The sequence below is a fragment of the Sciurus carolinensis genome, chromosome 4, assembly GCF_902686445.1.
Source record: "Sciurus carolinensis chromosome 4, mSciCar1.2, whole genome shotgun sequence".
Lineage (NCBI taxonomy): Eukaryota > Metazoa > Chordata > Mammalia > Rodentia > Sciuridae > Sciurus > Sciurus carolinensis.
In genome coordinates, this window is record NC_062216.1 from 42,799,529 (window position 1) to 42,823,629 (window position 24,101).

General features: G+C 37.7%; 2 protein-coding genes across 5 annotated transcripts in view; both read right to left on the reverse strand.

Annotated features, from left to right (window-relative positions):
- Window positions 1-10,149, reverse strand: part of Slc7a2 (solute carrier family 7 member 2) — a 66,047-nt gene extending 55,898 nt beyond the window's left edge. For 2 of the 4 annotated variants that reach the window (XM_047549385.1, XM_047549384.1), the window contains exon 1: window positions 10,005-10,149. The gene's annotated coding sequence lies outside the window, so the exon portion shown is untranslated. Of the gene's footprint in view, window positions 1-4,394; window positions 4,800-9,290; window positions 9,976-10,004 lie in introns of those variants that run through there. The other 2 variants (XM_047549382.1, XM_047549383.1) reach the window with 2 other exon arrangements.
- Window positions 10,150-15,381: 5,232 nt separating this feature from the next.
- Window positions 15,382-22,606, reverse strand: LOC124982683 (disintegrin and metalloproteinase domain-containing protein 25-like). Its single transcript, XM_047549657.1, has 2 exons — window positions 20,546-22,606; window positions 15,382-15,438 (listed from the first exon to the last, which is right to left on the reverse strand). The coding sequence occupies exons 1-2, from the start codon at window positions 22,604-22,606 to the stop codon at window positions 15,382-15,384; spliced, it is 2,118 nt and encodes a 705-aa protein (XP_047405613.1).
- Between the last annotated feature and the right edge of the window lie 1,495 nt (window positions 22,607-24,101).

Below are 24,101 nucleotides of genomic sequence, written 5' to 3' on the forward strand. Positions count from 1 at the left end.
GTAAAAACAGAAAAAATTTTAAAATAATTTGCAAGAACAACTTTTTTAAATTATTATTTTTTTAGTTGTAGATGAACACCCAGGGCCTCACATGTACTACACAAGTGCTCTACCACTGAGCCACAACTCTAGCCCACAAGAATAACTTTTAAAGCAGCAATGCTAGGTTGTTTGTCCTTCACATCTCTCTTGTGCTCTGTAGCAAAAAAGAGCAGAGCAATGTAAATATGCTATTCATTATCCAAAAAAGTTCATATGAACCACTTCAGTGCAGATAAAATGCATTATCAACAGAAATTTTATGCAGAGTCTGCTTATTTTTTGTTTGGGTCACTGAACTAAGTGCAAACCATCTGTTACCTAGGAAAATAAGAAAAAAGTAAAAATTCACACAGCTTTGTTTTTTTAACACACCCCAACAGCACTCCAAACAAGCACCATTTACAAGGTTGAAATCCTAATGACTTTAAATGGCTTAAAACCTATATTTACAATATCTTTATGTTTTAGATTGGCTATATTTGCTCATTTTTCATAAATGTATGCCACTTAATAAAATTATTCCTATCTTAAGAATGTCATGCTACTAAAATGTCTTATCCAAACACACTGAGCTCCAAGAAATTTTTAAATATAAAAACCTTTCAGTTAAAATTGTATTTTGATCCTATTTATAAAATTCCACATAGGCTGTGTACTATAGTTATTATGATTTCCTTTTACAAAAGCAGAATGGCCCGATATAATCAGGATGTTTTCCAAGTCAAAGTGCTTGGACTATAGTTTTCACCTGGTCCCTCACTATCTAATCTCAGCTGACTTACACCTCCATAGACCTCAGCTTCTTAACTTATAAAAAGAGAGCTCTAAAATGTCATTCTCAGGAGTTTACTTCCCTTCCAAATGCATCTAGCATTGTGCTCAGCATATAGGTAGTACCAGAAACTAGGAAACTCTCCACAGTCAAGGAGATGAGAACTGAACACTTCCAAAGCTTTAGAAAGTTCCCGTAGGGCAGTTTTAAATATACTATTTAGAGTTTGAAATACGAAACCAAATGCCATGCCCCAGAGTGCTGGGGATTCACTCCCCAAAACCTTAGACATGCTAGACAAATACTCCCTAGTTCCCATCATTTTTACAATAGTAAAATTAAACTTATTTCCAGGATACCAGGCCTTATTCACGCGTCAACCATCTAATGAAGAAGTGATTTTGTTTCAAAGGTGACACTTCCAGTTTCAGAAGAGTTTAAAACAGGGACCAGCCTCGATGTTTTCATAGCTCTAGTACTACAAATTTTATCTACACCCACAATTGTTCCTCAATGGCATGTGAATGTGTTTTGTGCTATTTTCTTGATGAATACTGCACACATAAGCCCTACTCCACCTACACAACCACTAAATGTGATGCATTTTTTAAAGGTTTATTTTCCCCTTGGGGCAACAAAACATTACAAATCCTAACCATGCATCAAGCAAGAATTTCAGCAGAGAATCAACTCTAAAATTCCTCACTTTGCCTTATTATTACTCACTCAGCACATTATTAAAAACAAGGAAAAGGGCTGAGGATATAGCTCAGTTGGTGGAATGCTTGCCTCGTGTGCACAAGGCCCTGGGTTCAATCCCCAGCAACACACACACACACACACACACACACACACACACTAAAGGAAAATGGAAAACCATAGGTTTACAGGTTAAAAACAGACAATGCCCACAGTGATGCTTTAGTACATGACCTCTTTGGTTTTACTCTACTCTTTATTAATTTCCAGAGATTTCCACAAGATCCATCAAAGCAGCAAGAATGGATTTCATGATCACTCTAAAGATGTTTCAGCTTTAAAGAGGATACTGACTATTCCCATACATTCTTATTTTTCTTCCTGTTTATTGATACATTTACAAATACTCAAAATAATCTTGGCTAAAACTCAGAATCAAATTTACTTTCTCATCCAGAGGCACATGTTGAAATCTGTGAGTCTCAGAATTTGGAGGAAAAGATGGTGATGCAGGAAATTAAAGTCCAAAATGTTCCTTTGAGGTCAGGAACTACTTCTACCGTGGTATAAATGAGAACAGTCATCCCAGTATTACCAGTGCAGCTCTTTGTCTCAGAGTGCCCTCCACTGCCACTCCTACCCCAGAGACACTCTCAGTCCTTCTCTGAAGACCAAAAGCCATTTTAAATCAGCAAGAGGAAAGGATACATGACTAAGACCCCCATCATGCCCCAAAGAATTCTCTCTTGCAATATTTTCCAAGGAGTTGAAATGGCTTCTAACTGCAAGGTTTTTATACTGGTTATTTTAAAAATTTTTAGTTGTAGATGGACACAACATCTTTATTTTATTTATTTTTATGTGATGCTGAGGATCAAACCCAGTGCCTCACGCATGCTAGGTAAGTGGTCTACCACTGAGCCACAATCATGACCCTGTATCCTGGTATCTTGAAACAATAGCTGACCACTGTTGGTATTTATGGAATCTTAAACTTCCAAAAGTCTCACACAAAATTGTTGGATGTTGAGGTGCAGTTTTATGTGCATTCTTTTTTTATGGGGAAGTGAACTGAGTGGAATGGGAAGATACACTATTTAATCACAAAGTATCTATATATTCCCCCAAACATCATGAAAGCCATTTCTATACAGAACGGTTGCTGTGAGCTTAGGTTCTTATTTATTTCACTGACTAGAAATATAAAAAGAATGGCAAGCATATTAGGGTAAAGGAAGAGCTCTGTCTCTGAACATCAAAGAATCTTATAGACCTATCTTATAGACACAAAGTACAGGTGAAATTACATAAATTAAGGTATTAAATTAAACTGAATTAGTAGGTCACTAAACTAAATGTATTTCCTAAGATTATTAGAAAAGATTGCTAAAAATTATTTCATTCATTTTCAACCTGAATCTCTTTAATTCTCCCACTTGATCCAGTTACCCAGTCCTTCAAGATCTGCAGTTATATTTCAGAGACAGCTCAAACAGCATGGACTTGAAATTGTAAGTATTAACTATTCTACCTAATAAGAATGTGACCTTTAACTTCTCCAGAACTGTTAATGTAATTTTGTCTATATTATTTGTCTGTCATATACAAAAATGCCAAAGGGAAGAGGATTTAGGAGGAAAATAATTCTGAACATACAAGGATTCTCCAAGGAATTAGTTTAGAAATGTAACAAAAAGATTCAATAAAGTTACTCTGGCAACTCAAAATGACCTCAATTTTATCCCCAAATGGAAACCAATTCTATTAATATTTGTACTTCCAATTATAATTACATAAACATTTTTAAATATCACTACAATTCAAGATTAAAATTGTGAAATAAAAGCACCTTATGGAAAAAAAAAGATTTTCAAAACTCTGTTGTTTAATATAATCATTAAAGCAGACAAAAAATCTATACAGAGTACCCTAAATTTTTAGGAATGAGTTTTTCCCAGAGAAATTCATATCCAAGTTGATACAAACTGTCAGGAAGTTTTTTATTTGAATTTTTATCAGAACAAATACCTAGGATAAATTACAAACATCCTTTGAACTATTGACCCCATGTAAAAACACTAAGTGCCCTTTATTTGAAGAGACCAAGAACATTGTTGAAGTGAAAATACAGTAAATTTCAGGGGGGGAAAAAAAAAATCTATATCTGGAAAAAAGCCATCCTTCTAAAGGAAAGGGGGAAAATTCACTCAATAAAAATATTCTTTACTTGAAGGAAAAACACAAAGAAGAGATTTTTGAAAATTTTATTCACTAATTTATTTAGAGGAAGACCATTTAAAATCTTATTATCACTTAAAATACAACACAATGAATGTTTACCCAATACCTAACCCAAGAACTAAAATGACAGATATTTATTGGCCATTGATGAACCAACAATGTCAAGAAAACAGTGCGTGGCCAAGCATGATGAAAGGAATTCTGAGTACCCAAGGGTCATTAAACATTTGGGATGTTTTTTCAACTAGAAGAAATGAACTCACTCCAGCATCCCTTTAAATAATATGCCTTGTACACTGAAACATAAATTAATTTCTTGTGCACTCCCCATTAAGCTCCCATCTCAGGAATGATTACCAAGATTTTTCTTAAAGAACCAGAAACCTGGAAGTTGAGGCAGTGGTAACACATTCATTTCTTCATGGATGACTACACTGTTTCCAAGAGAAGAGCTATGTCTGAGAGGAAGTGAAGGATACAGGAAAATATTCTTAAAAAAAAAAATATATATATATATATATGTATGTATATATTTAAGTGCATATAAAATATATATGTATGTTTAAGTATATATATAATGTTTAAGTATATATATATAATATAGATAAATATATATATATATATAAATATATATATTTACCTAATAACCAATGGTAGGTCACTAAACTGAATGCATTTCCTTCTAATGAAGAACTCTTTCCCCTCGAACATGGAATGGATAAGAATGTCTTCCATCTCGAACATGGAATGGACAAGAATGTCTTCCACCATCAACAATTTGTCCATGCCAAGCTGAAAGCCAAGACTGGAAGATGCTGACTGCTTTCTGGGTGGTCTTCAGAGGGTCTCCTGCTGCAGCAGCAATTATTCAAGGGATAGCTGAAAGCTTCTCAGGATTTGTGGGTAGTAAATTCACTAAGTTTATGTAAAATCAAGCTTGCCTAGTGTAACAATTCAAATTACAGAAAGAAATTAATTTCACATTCTTAATTTGATTGCAATTTTGGAACTTTAATCTTTGTGATTTCCATCTAAAACATATCTCTTGGGTGGACACAGTGAAGCAACACCTGTGATCCCAGCTATTCAGGAGGCTGAGGCAGGAGGATGCAACTTTTTATGTATGAGATCCTCTTTCAAAGTAAAAAACAAAAATACTGAGGATATAGCTCAGTGGTAGAGTTCCCATGGGTAAAATCACCAGTACCACAAAGTAATAAAAATAATAACTAAATAAAATGTAACCTCATTATACATTTTAACTTTTCTCTCGGATCTTTCAATAGTTAAAATTTCAGTTAAATACAATTTTCTAGAGCCCTGAGGTAATAAATTATGAGAAATTCTGCTAAATCATTAATAAGGATTAGTCCTCCCCCAATGCAAATTTTGGTGAAGAACTGCTCAGACAAAACTCAATTCCTCAGGACCCAAGTTTCACCAAAAAGCAACTGGTAATGGTTTTAAAATAATGGTAACAGTACTGATGATACTGTTACCTAAGTTTGAATACCTAAGTTTGAGTATTTAGTCTTTTTCTGGAACACAGGACATATTTTTAGAAAAATGTTTAGAATAGATTATTACCTCTCCTCTTCAGTTCTCTGTATGGTTTATTCTCCTTGAACTCTAAGTGGACTTATTTCCTTTACTCAATGTCAACACCCAGAGACAAGAACCAAGCTACTTATTCTGTGCTTCTCTACCGACTGTAGATCCAGATCACAGTCACATACAACACACATTCATTCATCATGATGGATGAACTAAACTTTGATGATGGACAACTTCATAGGATATTCTTGGAATCAAAGTTACAAAGTCCTATTTCCTATTCCAAGGAAATTCCAAAGTATCAAAATGTCACTCAATAATTTGGTTGCACACACAATTACTAAATACTATAAATTTTGCATATGAGTAGTGGTACATTTTACGCATTAGTTTCACAAAAATCAAATTCAGTTGTTTCCACTTAAATGCATACTTTCTTTGAAAAACCATACAGAATGAATGGTGAGCCGGGGGAATATAACAAAGAATCCACTTTCTGGTAAAACAGACACTGCATGTGATACATTAATGATCTCTGAGTTCTGCCACTCAAGTATATTTCAAATTTTAGAAAGTCTAATGGAATTTTTTAAAAGGCAGAAACGGTACTGTATTCAGAAATACTGCCCAATAATGCGGAAATTGCAAAGAGATTATTACTTTTTCCATATAAATTAACTGTTAATTCCACTAGTGGCTACCGCCAGTCACCATTTGCCAAGATGATATGGCTAGACATCACAGACAAGGCAAGAAAAGATCCTAGCTAAACAATCTATTGTTTTGATCAAGGTATCAACTCTCACATTTTTCTGCCCAGAGAAGTAAAATCAGTAAAAAGTGAGCTTTAATTTTTACTTTATGACTTGATGTTCTGAAGTGACAAACATCTGTTTTTCAGAGGAATCTACTTATCTTAAATGTGACCCCTAGAGTAGATACCAGTACAGTACAAAATGAAGTTATCTGGATCACAGCCTTGTTTGGTCTCCCCAGTGACTGCAAGCTCTATATTCTGATCACTAGGTCTCCCCTGGAAAGAAGTGAGCTTTGATGGGGAGGGCAAGCACTGTATTTGATACAACTGTATGTATAGGGAGCCTTGATAAAGCCAAAATGGGTTAAGCAGAGATTTTTCTCCCACAAGTGTGGGAAAAACTAGTAAGAATCAACAAGGGACATAAAAATTCTTTGTTGTGGTATTGTTCACCAAATATTCCAAAATGAATATAACAGTGCTTTTTTTTTTTTTTTTTAAACTCCTGGAAGAAAGGTCATGGAAAGTTCTCATCTCATTTGCCTTATTCAGAGGTGCTAGCACACTGCAGCACTTTGCTATTTTCCTACGATGTGCAGGTATAGATTCATATTTTATTTCATTTTCATTTTTAAGGAATAAAATCCAATACATGACATACTTGAGCTAGATGATCTGATCTTGGGTGAATAAAGTTCTGTGTCAAGAAAAACCAAGATTTTCAGCAATGTATCAAATCAATACACACCCAGAAAAACAGGGAACCACAGATCTGTCTGAAGACAGAGATCCAAACTAAGCCTAAGTAAGGACAGAAGAGATGTGTTCCACATATTCGAATCCAGTCATTTAAGCAATAGCCACATTCACACATACCTTTTATTAAGTCAATACTAATTATACTTACCTGTGAGAAGGTTACCATAATGGCAGCAGAGGTCTTTCTTGGAAATACCTGAAGTTTAAGAGTCTATAAGCATGTGAAAAGCAATAGCATACTCCTTGCTTCCACAGATCAACATATACCAGTTCTGTTTACTAAGCTGGACAAGAAAAATTAATAGATGAATCATATGCTGTCAGCATTTTGACTAGCTGGTGCCTGCGGGAAATGAATCCCCATTTGTTTTAGTTTTGTCAAAATGGCATCCACATTTCCACAGCTACTAACCACTTCTAAAACAGCCAGAAAGACAAGAAACAGGAAAATAAAGAGAAGTTGGGATAAATTTGTTATTAGCAGTCAAACAAAAATGCTAAGCACAAGTGCTTTTAATGAGGAAACAGTGGTATCATCTTTGTAAATATCTTCATAGATGAGATGCATTAATGGCTTGCTTTCTGATGGCACACAGTTCCAACATCACCTCTTGGGAAGTGGTATTATTTTTTATATAGTTATGACAAAATTTTAAAAACTGCTTTTTAACTCTCCATCAACAGAGAATTTCCCAGATGTAAAAATAATTATTAAATACCTCTAAGACTGGAGCTACACATTATTGTTCAGATAGTGGCATTTGTTCAACCATAGAGATACACTAATGTGTTATGAGACACACTGTGTTGCTAAAGTATAAGACAATGGAAAGAATAATTTATGAGTTTTTTTGTTGTTGTTCAAGGTTGTATCTACAGGATCTGAATACTACATAAAGGTTTAGAATAAGTTAAACACATTTTATAAGCCATTTTCAACAAGTGATACCACCTAAGTGAAACCTTAAGTATTCATTCATATTGCAAAGCACTCAAAGGATGCATGCAGTACCAAATGTGAAAATTCAGAAATATATTCAACTGAAAACTTTATTTTTGTTCAAAATGTTTGGAATCCAGTAAGCAATAAGAAATTAGTCTTCGAAACCAATGTGTTCATACCCATTTTGGGAAAAGAGTAAAGCAAATAGCAATATGAGGGTGTTTTCAAGATTCTGTTTTTTTGAAAGTTGGTCACTGAAGGGCACAAAAATAAAGCCAGCAGATGGCTCTGAACACACAGACACACACAGGGCAGGGGGCAAACAAATATAACAAATCAGAAAGGAAGACATTAACTAGGCTAAATAAGTGAAGTCATCCGAGAAAATCTACAAGGGAAGAACCATTTGAAAAAGTAGGGCCAAAAAAGAGAAGAAATGGCCACTAATGCAGTTTCCATTTCTGGACAGAACAGTTAGGACAAACAATGAGCTATGAGAAAAGAAGAAATGGGGACCAGGCAATGTCACTCTGCAAAGGTGAGCATGTTTGTAGTGGGACAAACATGAACTTTAAAATTCTTCAGACCCATGTGTTCAAGTGGCAAAAAGACATGGGAATACAAGATGAAAAACACCAGAGAATGCTCAGACTTCTCAAATGACCACAGCTACCAAGTCTCTCCTCCCAGCTTCTATTCTCCTTTTACAGACTCCTAACTCTAAGTGCATTGACAATGACCGTAGACTCTGGAATCGAAGCTATGATGACATGCTACACAAGTCGAGGATTCTGTAAAGAGAATCTCTGCAGATACCACAAAGCTTTAGTCTGGTCTCCAAGGTCTGGCATACCCTAAAAGATTAAAATGGCTTAAGGCAAATGACATTCACAAATCAAGGCACGAAATTTGAAAAATCAATATATATGTTTATATATAACATGGCCTCCCAGAGTCACCCTGGAGTAGCCAACCAGCAACATTTTAGCAAAGGGAGAAAAAAGGTTCATGTTCTGCACTGAGAGATCATTTTCAGTCAAGCTTCAGTGAAGTTAGAAGAAAAAGGATTTAAAATCTCAAAGCAACCGTAAGAAAGTATAACATAGAATGCTTTTTTCCTGTATATGTTTAGAGAAAGACAACAAAGATAAAACGTTTCACTTTCCTGAGGAGATAATTATTATTAATACTGAGGGAAGAAAGAGAAAAAAAAGTTTTAAAACACGGGCTCAGGCAAGAATGAAAAATTATCAGGCCAGAGGCCACATACACTTACTGGATTCAGGTAGTTCTGTTCCAGTAAGATCTGAAGATAGTCCCAATACAAACATGTAGGTCAGTCTTATCAGTTCAAAATGAGTCACCTAAAACCCTCTTTTAAAGTTTTGCATAAACGTTTTAAAGTTTGAATAGAATGAACTTTACTCTTGAAATCTAGGTAGTTTCCACTTACAAAGTCTTGTATGACTCTGCGAATTTGCTAAATGTATTTCTTTGATATAGTACGGTAGCATTTGTGTTACCTTAGTCCATAGACTGGATATACGTGAACACTGAAGGTGGAATATTCTCTGGTTGAACCGACGTTCTGGGGCGACAGGCTTAGTATGATTCCCTAAGCCTCAAGATGTGAATTTCCAAATCAAAGGCTGAAAGCTTCACGAAATGGGCTTAAAAGATACCCCTTATCTCAAACACGTTTAAAACTACACCCATTTACTTTAAAATACCAATTTAAACACCAGGAGGGGCCATTTTACCTATCTGACTAGGTCCCCAGCCGGATGTGAAAAGGCTTCCAGCAACCCAAGTCACGTTCCAAATTTAAACCAAGAACCCTGCAGGAGTGGAAGGCTACTTCTGGGACCTCTCAGAAGTCCCAGAGGCAGGTTTGGCCTGCCTTTCCGGAAAGGGGTACCCGGGTCCCCTGGAACGAGAGTGACCCCACGGAGTCCCGGTGTCAGGCTCTCTCCCAGTTCTCGTGACTCGCGCAGCTGCTGCAGAGCCCGATGCGACTGGAGAAGGAGAGGCGCACCGCGGAGCGCAGCCCTGCAAGGGTCTGCAGCTGCAGCCTCAGCCCACAGCTCCCGGGATCTCCTTCTAAGAGTTGCTGGAGCTCGGCCTCCCGGCAGCTGCGCGCAGCTGGACGCGGCCTGGGAGCCCCCGCCACACTTATTGCTCGCCGGCCCCCAGCGCCCAGGCCGCCTTTCCGTGCGGGGGCAGACGTGGCAACTTACTGCTGCGCTTGGACCAACCGAGGGGCCGGTGGTGGGCGAGCTTGTCTGCGCGCAGGGCTGGAAGTGGCTGGAAGAGCGGCTGCCACCTCGCTGATCCGCGCAGAGTAGAGAGCCTGGAGAGGAGCTGCACAAGGCGGGCTGGGCACGTGGGCGTCCCTCTGTGTAGCTGCTCCGGGGGCGGGGCAAGGGGCGGGGAGGGGCACCGCCTTCTCCAGCCCCCGCACTCGCCGACCCCCCACCCGGAGCCCGCCTCCCGCCGGGTCTGTCCAGCAGCTGGCCAATCCTCCGGGTGGGCGGCGTCCGGCTCTGCACAGTTGGAATCGTCTGGGTCCCAGCGCTGGCACACGTGGGCGTGAGGTCGCCTGGCTCCCGGTGGGTGGGCGCAAACCTGGGAAGCAGGGCCTTGGCTGGAGGAGAAGTTCTCCATTTCGTTGGGGGTCGTAACCTTAGGGGCATTTCCGAAGTTTCTTGTAAATGGACTTTTCTTGGTCCCCTGTTTACTTTTCATTCTGAGAACAATTGGGAAATAAGAAAATATAATGTTACATAGAAGCCTAGATGGTTGTGTTTGTCGAATAGTACTACTTCCACCGCGAAAATAAAAGTTTGTAATGTGCGTGCGATTGGTATTTTGAAAACTCCAATAACGTGAGTAGGTGGGCATGATTATTGGGAATGGGTCTCTAAGAAAATGGCATTTGCGATATCCAAGAGAGCAAGAGCAGAAGTTACACAATCAAGGTCTCTCATACTGTGCTATTGTTTACTTTAGGAGTCTCTGATAAGGTTAAAGTCGCAATGTGAAACTCTTGTTAATTTTAATCCAAAATGAAACAAAACACTGGCACTGAATTGAACAAAACGTTTATACTATTATTTTTGTTTGGCAGATAGGTCTACCTTATTTTGCTTCATATTGACGTAACGTTGCCTTATTCATCAACTAGGAATAAATTTGGCATAGTGCCAGATTCATACTTTTAATGTGATACTCTAAACAGTTCTTTAAGGCACTTTTTACCAAAAGACTCTAATAAATGGTATGGAAGGAACTTTACCTCAGAAAATGGTACATGCACGAAATCCCAGTTACTATCTTCAGAGTTCATGTACCCCTTATTCATCCATGGATTCCATTAAGGAATCCCAGGCCTAAATGGCACTGTGATTTCTAGGGAATTGTACGTTCAAGTAAATGTTCTAAGTGATGAAGACTCTACTAATGTAAATTTATTTTCAAGGTATAAAACAGATTATTTATGCAAATTATCATTAATAACATTGAGTAAAATTACAGGTGTGGACACTGACACCAAATCCCTATTCCAATTAAATCCCACAGCTAGGAGGCATTGCACAAAGGAGTGAAAACTAAAACACTCAAGATGCTTCATCTAATTTTCAAAGGAAAGGATCTGCTTTAAAATTTTTCACTTGGTTTAAAAAATTTCTATTTTAAAATGTAAGACACTTTCCCTTTATTTAAATACCCTGTATTTAATCTGTGATTAGGTTGCAGCACAACAATTTGGGATAAACAAATATATTCAACTTTTAGAAACTGCTGATTTTGTCAGAATACCAATCTTAGAGTTTATCCATTCTGCGCATCTGATTTTGGTATTTCCTGAGACAAGAACATAAGTATGTCCACATAACAATAAAAGGCATCTCATCTTTTAACAAAACTTAGCAAGTTCTTTCTAACAAGTTTCTAATAAGATTGCTGAGTATTTTGACACACTAGCCTTACTATATTCCATTTCTTATTTGATATTATTGATTACGTCTTTGGTAATTTCTTAGCTTTTAAACTTTGAGTAGGTGTAGAAAGAATAAGATGACCACAGATCTATTATGAGCTCTAACATGCACTACTGGAGATAAGAGAAAATTTTAGAAGTGAAATTTTTTTTTAAACAAATTAAATCTTTTTTTTTTTTTTTTTTTTTTTAAATCTGTCAAGGTTCCTTCTTAGAAATGAAACAGAAAATCCAACTTAGTCATTTTCAGGAGTAACCAAGATTGTTGTCTTCTGAGGATTTCACAAACAAACCTGAACTCCTGAGTTTATGCAATTGCAGGGAATTTCAAGGGACTGTTGTAGTTGAATATATTCCACACCCTGTCCTCCCACACTTGCCAAATACAACCCAAACTAAATCTCAAGTTCACAACAAAGGATTTGCTATAAGTATCGAGACTGAATGAGTTGATTATTATTAGTTCTGTTTTGTGACTTTATTATCTTCAAGCTAAAATCCCCCATTTTTTCCCAAATGATTAGACACTGGCTATTGATCTGATAGTTGAAAAGGCAACTTTCCATTGGTCGCATTTGCCCATCCCTTAAGGTAAGCAATGAAATGTTGAATAAATGATTGGAACAAGTACGAGAAGTCCTTGTGATGACAAGTTATCTTTTAAATTCGTGTTTTTCTGCTTCTCTTTTAACTAAGACCAAATAATGGTTTTGCAATGGTTTTCAGTCCTACACGGCTTCCCTTGCTCATTTCCCTGCATCCTGTCACTTGGCTTCTTGCTGGGTTTTCTTTACATTGGCCATTAATCAAGAATCGCCCAGAATTTGACCAACACTGTGCTGGGTTCTGTTTCCTTCTGCCAGGATTCCTGCTGGGACTGTATCTGCTGGGGGAAAAAAAAGTTAACTTTCTCAATCCAAACATCTTCAGTTAGCCTGTGATTCTTAGGACTAAAACCTGTGACTTTAGAAAAGAACTCAACTAATGTAAATCCTCTTTTGTCTTTCAGCTTTGACAAAGGTTCTACCTAATTGCTCCAAAGATCTCTTCCCTAACCATGTTCAATGGACTGTTCTCAGTTTTCATGTGCCTCATATTCTCTCTTATTTTCTGTTCTTTTCTTTCTTGATATGGCCTCCCACCTTGGCTTCCATGATATCTTAGTTTTCCTCCTATCATCCTGAACTTTTTTGTTCTGCTTGCTAATTATGGTCTTCTTAATGGAATCATTCTTATCTCCATCAACATTCACAATCTTAGCTGATATCCATTCCTAAAGTTCAACCAACTTGATAGCATGGATCCCCAAAGCTGCCTTATCAGACTTCATGTCTCATCTTTGCTCCAAATTTTGTCTCTGGTGAGATAAACTTGCCAAAAACTAGATGTCTGAAAACAAGTTCCTTTCTTTCTTATACTATCTTTCTCCTATTTCCTTCTTTCTTCCTATTCTCCTGGTACTTTAGGCTTAGTGCTTTAGATTTATCGTGTACTCTTTCTTTTACTTTTATTATATTCTCTCAATCACAGACTTCTGCTACTATTCCTCCATTTACTTTTTATCACAGAAATAACTCTTGATTTCTATAAATTCACCTTCCTAATTTCTACCCTCAATATGTTAACATAAGTTATTGCAATCTTCACAAAAACTCACGGTATGTTCTCATCAATTTTAGAATCCAACTAAACCCTTTAAATCATGGAAAGTCTCCATCATCCCCTTAGTACATTTTCTTTGACTTATCATGTAGACCTATGTCATCCACATGGTAGCCTCTAGCCACGTGTGACTCGTAAGCATTTGAGTGTGGCTCACCCTAATTGAGATTTTTTGACATGTAAAATAAACACTAGATTTCAAAGACTTGGGTACAATGAAAATCATGTAAAACTACCTCAATAATTTTTTTACCCTGATTACATGTTGAAATAATGTTTTGGATATATTGGACTAAGTAAGATTAGATATGATTAGAATTAATTTATTTCTTTGTACTTCTTTCAATGTTTTGCAAATGTGGCTTACTTTATATTTCTATTACATATTGACTTAGACAATGAACAAAACTGGGCTGGGTACTATGCAATAGAACGGAAGAAATTTTCAAAGACAAATAATCCTACTTCACAAGCCCATAGCCCAATTGAGGAGAAGTTATGGTTTGGATTTTTAATGTCCTCTGAAAAGCTCTTGTGTTAGGCAATGTTCAGAGGTGAAATGATCAGATATAAGAACCGTAATCTCATCAATAGATTAATCCACTTAATGGATTAATAATTTGAATGGACCACTGGGTGGTAATTGTAGGCAGGTATGGCATGGCTGGAGGAAACTGGTCACTTGGGGCATAACCTGAACAATATCTGTCCATGGCCCCTTCTACTCTTTCTCTTTACAGTTTCAGATTGCCACGAGCTGAGAAGCTTATCTCTGCCACACCCTTCTGCCATGATGTTTTGTCTCACCCCAGATCCAGAACAATGGAGTTGGTCAGCCATAGACTGAGACCTCTGAAACTGTGAGTCCAAAATAAACTCTTTCTCTAAGTTATTCTTGTCAAGTATTTTGGTATCAAAGATGAAAAACTAACTGACAACAGGCTGTAAGACATTAAAAATCAATTATAGATAAAACCAGTAGACAAATTCTAAAAGAAGAAAATCAGCCCTATGAAAGGTAGTTGAGAATGCCTTTTCTGAAAAAGTAGAATTTTAAAAGATCCTTTTCTGCAGCTAAGAAAGAAAGAGAAAAGCATTCTGGGACAGAGAAGGTGAAAAAGAATTGAGTAGACTTGGGATAAGATGTGTAGACCATTTGTCTGGGGTGAGTGTTGTGCTCTCATTTGGATTGGTTCTACACATATCTTTTACCTTCTTGCATTCAAGCACCTTCAGAATGACTTCTGTGCCCTATGAAGCTGGAAAATAAAGTGTATATTTATGTTGCCAATCAGTCCTACCTGCTTGACTCTGCTTTTGACTAAAACTCTAAACATGTGCTCCAAATACATATTTCTATATGATGGTACTGAGTGATATTTTAATGAAGAGACTGACCCATGTGAAACAGAAGTCAGTGTTTGTTTAAATTGCTACTTACCCAGTTGACCAATCATTTCCCTCAGTCCTGGGAAAACTGGACAGCTGATCTACTTTACTCTTCTGTGTTTCAAGCTGTGATGTTGTTTTTCATTTTTAACTACTGACCTTCTATGAATTTGACAGCCATGACAAAATGACAGAGATGAGACGATGTAAATATGTTAACAGGGAATGTGGTTGCTTTCTCAAGCTACCTTATTACTGACTTCACAACATTTTTTCTTAGCCTGAGTGTGATATCCTAGGAGGTTGCAATCCTACATGTTAAAGTCAGTTATCGTCTATTTTTAAAATGTGTCTCTGTGTATACCTCCAGGAAGAAGTGTCAAAGCCTTCATCAAATGAGAAAGGGACACTTTAGTCTAAAAAGTTGGAACTAGAAGAAGTCCTACCTGCAAGTAGAATCGTCTCTTCATAGGAGCCTAACTCAACTCTTTTGTCAACTCCCTGTGGCTACTCTCTGAGAATAGCCTCCTGGCTGCTTTGAAACCATGCTTGTTTCAAGTCCCTTACTTGTTCTCAAGGGTCATTGGCTTAGAGTCAGCATCAAAATGAAGTGAAACCCCCTAGATGGGAAATTCAAGGAAGCAGGTTTAATTTCAAGGAAACAAGTTCAGTTCCGAGTTCTAGCAGTAAAGTTACATGATTAAGAAAACTCTAAGTCCCAAAGAAATTAAGCCACAAGGAAAAATGAGAGGAAGTTTGAACTGTTAAGATACTGAATGGGAATCTTTTCATGTCACCCATTTATATCATATATTCATAAAGTTAGCCATACTCATACAAAAGTTTTAGCCCAAATTTGGAGGAAAAAAAAAAAAAAACCCTAAGTTCCAATTTCCCCTTAGCAAAAACTTATTACATAGAGCTGGGAATTCCAGGTTGCAAAACTTGGGTCTTGAAATATTCATGTGGAAAATGTTACTGTCTGCACCTTCCAGTGCTTCCCTGTGACCTCATTAGAAAATTAAATTCTTTGAGATCAAATGGTAAAAAAAGTCAGTTACCCTCTGCTGAGGAAAAGGAAGAGGGAGAATTGATTCCTTGCTTTGCATGACTTTGATATATTTTAATTGTCTGACTTAGACAGAATCCATCTTTGAAAATGTTGTGAGTTGGTTATGTGTCTTACTGTCCTCAGGCAATGAATGCTTCAGAGAATGTGTTTTAAAAGTTCCCACCTGTTTTACTTTTAAATTTGGATTGGCATGAATTGATGCCCTTTGGCAAATTAAGTGGTCATTTTTTTCCCCTTCTGTATCCCAGACAAAAAGGCAGAGTCTATTTTAATGATGAATTGTCTGGTCCACCAGCATCTTTGTAACAAGTCAGTGCACGCTTACTCAGTCAGAAGGAGAACATCTGGGGCTTTTCCTCAATCATACAGAAGAGTTGTAATTACCAGCTCTGATGTGGATTGTGCCCTAGTCTCAAGTATTAAATCAAACTACGTGTGTGGGGATACTGTGCATTTTCTTCAGAAGCTTTAGAGGAAACTTATCCTTTTGTGCTTTTACCTGGAAAGGGAGAGGGACAGAAGAGAGAGAGAGAGAGAGAGAGAGAGAGAGAGAGAGAGAGAGAGAGAGAGAGAAAGAAAGAGAAAGGAGAGAAAGAGACAGAGAGACCTCTTAGCTGACCTTGAATGGGACATCAGCCTACCCTGGACAGCATTGCAGTTATGTTAGGTTTTCATTTCAATATCCTCTAAAATTCTATTTTGGGGAAAAAAATCATGAAATAAAAAGACAATTATATACAGATATGCAGTAAAAAGCACAAATTTATCTTACCAGTTCCTAACTTAACTAGATATATGATTTTTGAGCAAATATCCCTTGATTAAATTAATTTTAGTTCCTTTGTTCTGGCCAGTGGGAATAATAATGCTTATTTAATTTCTCTAAGACATTGTGAGGATATACATAAGTGAAAAGATTGTTGTACAAATTAAATTACTAAGGTCTTACTTTATATCACTTTGTACCTCCATCAATCTAAAATTCAGTTCTAAATACAATTTAAAATTTTAAATTTCTTAATTTTAGACAAGTACCACATGACCACACTCATATATGGACTATAAAAAAGATGATTTTATACAAGTTTAGAGTGAACAGGAGTTAGTAGAAGATGAGAAAAGTGGAGGATGGGCACATGGAGAAAAGTCATCACGGAGTACTAAGTTGTTACATAGGAGTAAGTACTTCTGGTGTGTTGTTGCACAATAGAATGACTATAGATAACAAAAATGTGTTATATATTTTAAAAATATAGAAGAAAGGATTCAAAAAGTTTATATCATAAAGAAAAGATAAATATTTTAGGGGATAAATATGTTTAACTGATTTTAAATTATACAATGAATTAGATTAAATGATTTAAATGTTATGCAAAAGTGTATTCATATATTGAAACATTACATGGTACCCCATTAATGTATGTAATATTTTAAGTATCAGCTAAAAGATACAGAAATAAAAATCTCTTAATTCACAAGTTAGAGATAAATATTGTGATGGAGCATTAGATTAAAACAAATAAACTAAGTGCTGTGGGTTGGATATGCTGTGTTCACAAAAGATTCATGTTATAGAAATTTAGTTGAGAACATTCAATGTTAAGAGGAAAAGATTTTGAGAAGGATTAATGCTTTCCTCCTCAGAGGGAGTTATTCTCATGTTGGAAATGACATTGGTTACAGAAAGTCTATGTCTTCCACTTAAGTAATTCTGTATACCTGACTTTCCAATTAACTGTTCAACACATCTACTGAGTTCTTAATATGTTTATAATTTTCAGTTCTAAAATATCAATTAGATAGTTTCCAATTCATTGAGGATATTCTACATTCTTTCTTACATTTTGTACATTTTCTCTTATTTTAAAATGTATTAATCATTGTCATAAACTCATGTACTCTTGCTCTGCAGTTTGAATCATACTGCACTTGATCTTAGCCAAAAGAATGAGGAGCAAGTCTGCTCTTCTCTTTATTTCTTCCTTTTTTTTTTAACTCTCTAATAGCAAGTCACATTTTTTTCTCCTAGCATGTATTTTAGCCTATTTTCTGCTGCTATAATAGGATACTACACATTGGGTAATTTATAGAGAAAATAAGTTTATTACTTATGGTTGTGGAGGCTGTAAAATTGTGGATTGAGGGGTGCGTGTGATAGGGCCTTCCTGGTGCATCATTCGATGATGGCAGATGGAAAGGACAAGAGAAGATGCATGAGAAAGAAGGAGCTTGCTTTCATGAGAAAGGCAATCCTGTGAAAACTAACCCACTCCCATAATGAGGGCCTTAATCTTTCATGATGGCCCTGCCTAAACACCTCAGACTCGACTCCCAATACAATTACAGTGGCAATGAAATTTCACATGAGTATTAGAGCAAACATTTGAACCATAACAGCAAATATAGAAATATCTTGCTGTAAGCTGGTAATTGTGCATTGAATCACCAAGTGGCTCACTACAGATTTCCCATTTCCTATGTTGGGATGGTGGACTAAGGAGCTGATTATATAAAAATCATGGATTAAGCTAGGCCAGAATTGAGTGAGCTTTTAATATATCTTGGACTAATCTTTCCTATACAGCATGGCTCAGATATGGGCCTGCTAGACTTTCACTTGGGAGTATATATGACACTCACTGCTCAACTTTGAACGAATATGGGGATTAATCTCTAGCATCCAAAGATTCATAATCTTAGCTCTTCAGCCTTTTGAAAAATGAAAAGTCAGAATCCAGTAAGTGGCTTAATGAAGAAACTAAATATGCTTTGAGACAATACACTTTTTACTGTGTCTTGTGTCAAAATATAACATGGTTTTAGGAAAATATGCCTTTTAGAAATTTCAGACTAGCTCACTAACATCTCACGATGCCCTCAAATTTGGCAGATGGGCCTTGGGGGGAAAGTGATTACAAGTTGAAGTCCCACAAATGTCTAATTTATGAATGCCATCCTGGGAAGTAACTCAGAGAACTGGAGTTCCTCTGCTTCTCAACAGAGTTCCTGTGCTCTGACTGGGCCAAACCTCATCCTCAATTCACATCCAGCATCCACTGTGCTCCAGAGAGAAGAACGCTGTCAACGATACTCAACTCACTTCAGAATTGTGTTCCAGTTGGAATTCTCAGTTCTTTGTGTCCTCCTTGCCTCCCCAGCTCTCTGATGACCTCAAAGAATGGTTTTTAAGGTTTAATTCGAGTTCTCCAGGTCTTTTTATCCAGAGAGAATGTAACTTACTAAGACTTATTGCATCTTACATACAATTGTAAATATCTTCTTCATCCTATTTTTTAATCAAAGTTGCAAAGGAGTTGAGTGACCAGTGCTATTTTCTTGTTTAGATTTTGCAAAGACATTCTCCCTAGGTTTAGATCATTTTGCCAAGAGAGTAAAGGGCAGTGGTGAAGAGTTCAAATCTTCTGATGTCTGACTCACCCTGTGTTCTCTGACACATCAAAGTTAAGTTTATATCACTCAGAATTCATTCACAAAATGAGAAACCACATCCCTGAGACAACCACAAGTTAGTAAGTAGAAGGCATAGCTGTCACCATTAGGACTGGAGATCAACAGGAAGAGATTGGGGATGTTCAAACCCAGAGCTTTGGAATAGGTTCTATGGTTCTAGGAGCCCACCCTCCGAGGGAGGTACAGCTAACTTGGTTCTAGAACCCGTAGAATCTGGAGAAGGACTCAGAGAACCAGAACTCAGGACTCCATGGGTAAGTTGTTTGGTATCTTTGCTGTATCTCTGGGGCTGATGATACTTTTGCTTCTGGAAGTTACTAAATATACATAGGAATAATGTGCAGACTGAGAGCTACTGCTGTTGCCTAGATGAAAGCTCTAACCAGGCAATGCTGATGCAAACTTCAAGCAGTTCTCACAGGTATCCAGTCTCCCTCTAGCTCCCCAAAGGCCCGAAACCGCTAGGACTGGCAAAGAAGTGAGATTTGTGAGTTTCCTCTCTGTGTGTGACAGCAGAGTGAAAAGGGAAGGTGGTTTGGAATTAAGAGATGCTGAATACAAACAGACACACACACAGACACGCATGATCCATCCATGCAGGATGCCTTTGCTCAAGAAACACAAAGAACTATTTGCATGAAAAATAAACCACTAGGGTTGCGGGTATTTGGTGGTAGAATGCTTGCCTAGGGAGTGCAAGGCTCCGAATTCAATCCCCAGTACAGTAACCATGAAGAAATAACAAACAAACCACCAAAATTGCTTGAAATAATGAAAAGTAGGAATGTGCTAGGAATTACATGTATTAAATGGTGAATGTTTATGATCCTGATGCAGTGATCCCTGGACCTTTGTTTCAGTGGTTTCTAACATTTGCAAGAACACTTCTACTGCCAGGATAATATAATTTTAATGCATGGGATATTTCATTGAGGATTGGGATTATTTTGGAAAATGCAAAAATTTTATTCTTCTGTCTTAGATAAAGTTTGAATATTGAGCTCTTTTTTGTCAAGTGAGGGGTAAGTTTGAACACTCAGTTGTTCCATCTCAAGTGAAGGTTGCACATATCCCTCTTTCTTCTTAGGTGGTACTTATTAGATGCTTGTCAAAAACAAAAGTAACAATATCAAAAGCAAAAGACAAAATGGAAATAAAAAAATAAGTGGAGCAGGGAACTTCACTGGCACAGTTTCGTTCACTACTATTTTCCCAGGGGGTGGACCACTGTCAACACTTCCTCCATGGCCTTCTTTCATGCAGTTGGGGGGCTCCCAGTTAGGGTCACAATGGCAGTGATGTTTGTTGTTGCAGATCCCTTTCATATCACAGGTCTTTGGAGAACAATCACTTGACCACAAGGACATAGAGACACACTTCCGGTGGATACACACACGTCCAGTACCACATTCTGTGCCATCTTTCACATCACCAATATCTGGTACCGTCATCCCAAAATGATAGTCAGTACCCCAGCAGGTGACACCATTGAAGTCAATCCAATGCACAGTAGTGTGACCTCTCAGAGAAGGAATTTCTTCAACATTCTCACACTGCACTCTTCCACAGAGGAAATCTGATGTATTACACCTTACATAGTGGTCACCACTGAGACCACAGTTACCAAAGCGGTCACCTCGGCTGTTCATTTTTGTGTAGCAACTCTCCCGTGCACTCCTGGATTCCTTGCCAAAGATCTGTCTGCACTGTTCATCACGTGCATTGCATCTCTTCTCGTGGCAGTAGCCGCCGCCCATGCAAGGGACCCCATCCTGCACATACACGTCTTCTGGACACTCGGGCGAAGTGCCATTGCACCACTCTGGAAGATCACACTCACTGTCTTTTTCTCTACACACTTTACCTGATGGCTGGAGTAGGCATTCTTCACAACAAAGGCCAGAAGCACATTCAGCCCCAAATTTCAGAGCGCAGTTTTCTGAACAACATGGATGATTTGTACACAAATCCAGGGATCCACAGTCACACTCCTCTCCTTCATCAACCACACCATTCCCACACCCAGTCCCCCTAAAGACATTCTCTTGTTTTGGTGCTTTGTGCATACAGTTCATAGATGGAAAGTTTTCCCACATATGAGCGTAACTGCAATTGCTGAATCTTGTGCCATATGTTGGTTCTCTAGACATCATGCAGCGGGGCTGCCCACATGCACATATTACTGCATCATGGAATATACCTAGATTATGTCCAATCTCATGTGTTATGGTAAGTGAAAATTCAAATGGTTTATCACCCATGACACGATCCACTCCACATCCCAAACCAGGTGCACATACAGTTCCAATATATGATATGCCAAGATATATACTGAAATCTTGTTTTGCCAATAAATGTACAAGGTCATGTTTTATACGAGATTCAAGGCTGGCTCTCTTCCAACTGCAAAAATCATCCAGGAGTCTAGATATGTCATTAGTCACACTGACAAGGTTCTTTTCATTCCACACCTCAATTCCAAGTAAACTCAAATCAACATCCAATTTACTTAAAAGGGAATGTACATGATTGACAATGACAAATACTTCCTCTATCACAAGTGAGACATTACTTTTCTTATAAAGGAATCGCTCATAGTCTACAACCAAAACTGTTTCAAGAAACCTTGTGTGGGTCCACCAGCCTTCATAGCTGCTTTGCCTCAGAATGGAATTCTCTCTCCTTTGAAGCTTCAGTTGCCGTCCTATTTCTTCTTCTGTTAGTCCACATCTCATGGGTGGGAATTGTGTCTTCTCTCTGTGCAACTTATAAACCAGATGTTCAAATCTGGCAGAAAGTCTTTTGGGTTTGATTTCATAAAGAGTGTCATGGATCTCTAGCATTCCTTGAAAGCCCTCCAAACAGGTGCTAAGAACAACCAGGGATTCTGGATCCCCTTCCACATAACCATGATAGTAGCAGTCCCTCTGGACAAAAGGGTGGTCCTCAAGCAAAGCACCCTGGTTTGTGTAGGTGAACACAGAGAAGGGTTTGGATACCAGAAATTTCTTGGCCTTCATGTGGATGATGTGTCTCTGGCCTCCAAAGTGCAGGCTGTAGGAAAGCCAGTCAGGGGGCCTCATGCCTCTCTTGGTGCCAGTTATCCTCAAAGGTGTTACTACTTCTGGGGGGCCGTGGTGTTGAGAGTGCCCAATCTGGGCCCATCCAGAAAGGAAGAGCAAGGTGCCCAGGCAGAGCTGCAGGACATTGATCCTCACATGTACCAGGGCCTCACCCACAGCCATCATGGACTATGTGTGGAGGAAGAGGGGCAGGGCAGGAGGTGCTGTTGGCCTGTCTCCTCCCTTTGACTTGGTTGCAAGCAGCACTGACCTTTAATGGAATGTCTTCTGGCAAAGTCAATCCATCGGAGCAACAGAACTAAAAGAAAAATGAAAAAAAAAAAGGGCAGAGATGGACTGGCAAAATTATGAAAAGCCTAGGGAGGAGGAGAACAGCAGGGTATGTGCTATAATACATTAGTGTTTGTTTTAAGGCATGACTGGATATTGTGCATTGAATTTGCTCTTCAATTTTGTTGAGGCGGAATAGACTGTGGGTGTTGAAAAGAATGACAACTGGCCACTGGTCGATAACTGCCAAACAGGGATGAAGGCACGTACTGTCATAATACCATTCTCTAAGTACATGTCCAAGTGGAAAAATTTTTACAATAAATATTTAAAACAAGGAGTCTGAATGAAAAGGTGAATTGTATACCTTGCTGTGATGAGGGAATCTTAGTTTATACAAATTGCCTGGAATAAATAACAGTAGTTTTCCCTTCCTATCAAATGATTATTCAGACCCATTACTCAGGAGAAATATGTAATCTAATTCTCATGTACATTACTTTTCTTCATGATCCTTAATATGGACTTCCATGGTACTAATTATGACTTGCCCAATTTTCCTCTAATCCTGTCAGATTTCAATGTGAAAGTATCAATTATCCTTCAAAATTATTAGAATCGGCTTATCATGGATACTTTCAGGCATTAAAACAACCAATAGTGGAATTGGAAGGGGAGTGTCTTGGATTGATAGATTTTACTCAAAGGTGTTGATATGTGATTATACCTATACCAAAAATAATATTTTTCAAAGTCTGTGGCCTCATAAAAAGAAAAGAAAATCAAACTAGCCGAAAGAGTAAAAGAAAAGGGAGGGTACTAAATCAAAATAAACCGCCTTCAGAAATGAAAAGGAAATCAATCAACCCTGAGAGCATGGAGGAAAGCTTTGGGGGAGGTAATGTTGTACTGGATCAAAGGCATCAATATCTGTGGCATCTCAGGATACTGAGGATACTAGCTCCAAAATCAACCTGCCCACAGATTTATCTCAGAAATGACAATACATACAAAATACAGATTAAACAATAATTCTAATAGTACAAATATATTTTGATGAATGAGTGCAAATAAGAAATCTGATGACAGCACACTGCCTGGCTGATATTACTGATTTGTTGCTTTGTTATTAAAGTAGGAATGATACTTCATAATATGCAGATACTGCACAGCACACTTGTGGGAAACATCAAGTATGATACAGGCTGGAATAAGTTAATGATCTGCAACACAAATTTACACAGTGTTTGCAGTAAAGATATACTTTAAGAATCTGTTAAATTTCCTTCAATAGTTTCCATATCAAATGCCTGTTTTTCTTGACCTAGTGAGAGTATCCATAGTTTTCATGGCATCATTAGAGCAGTGATATCATAAAAGTGATGAG

Coding starts and splice junctions, on each gene's coding strand:
- LOC124982683 (XM_047549657.1), bottom strand. CDS start 22,606: ATGGCTGTGGGTGAGGCCCTGGTACATGTGAGGATCAATGTCCTGCAG. Junction 15,439..20,545: donor TAGTGAACGAAACTGTGCCA/GTGAAGTTCCCT, acceptor TTTCCCATCTAG/GGGGTTTCACTTCATTTTGA.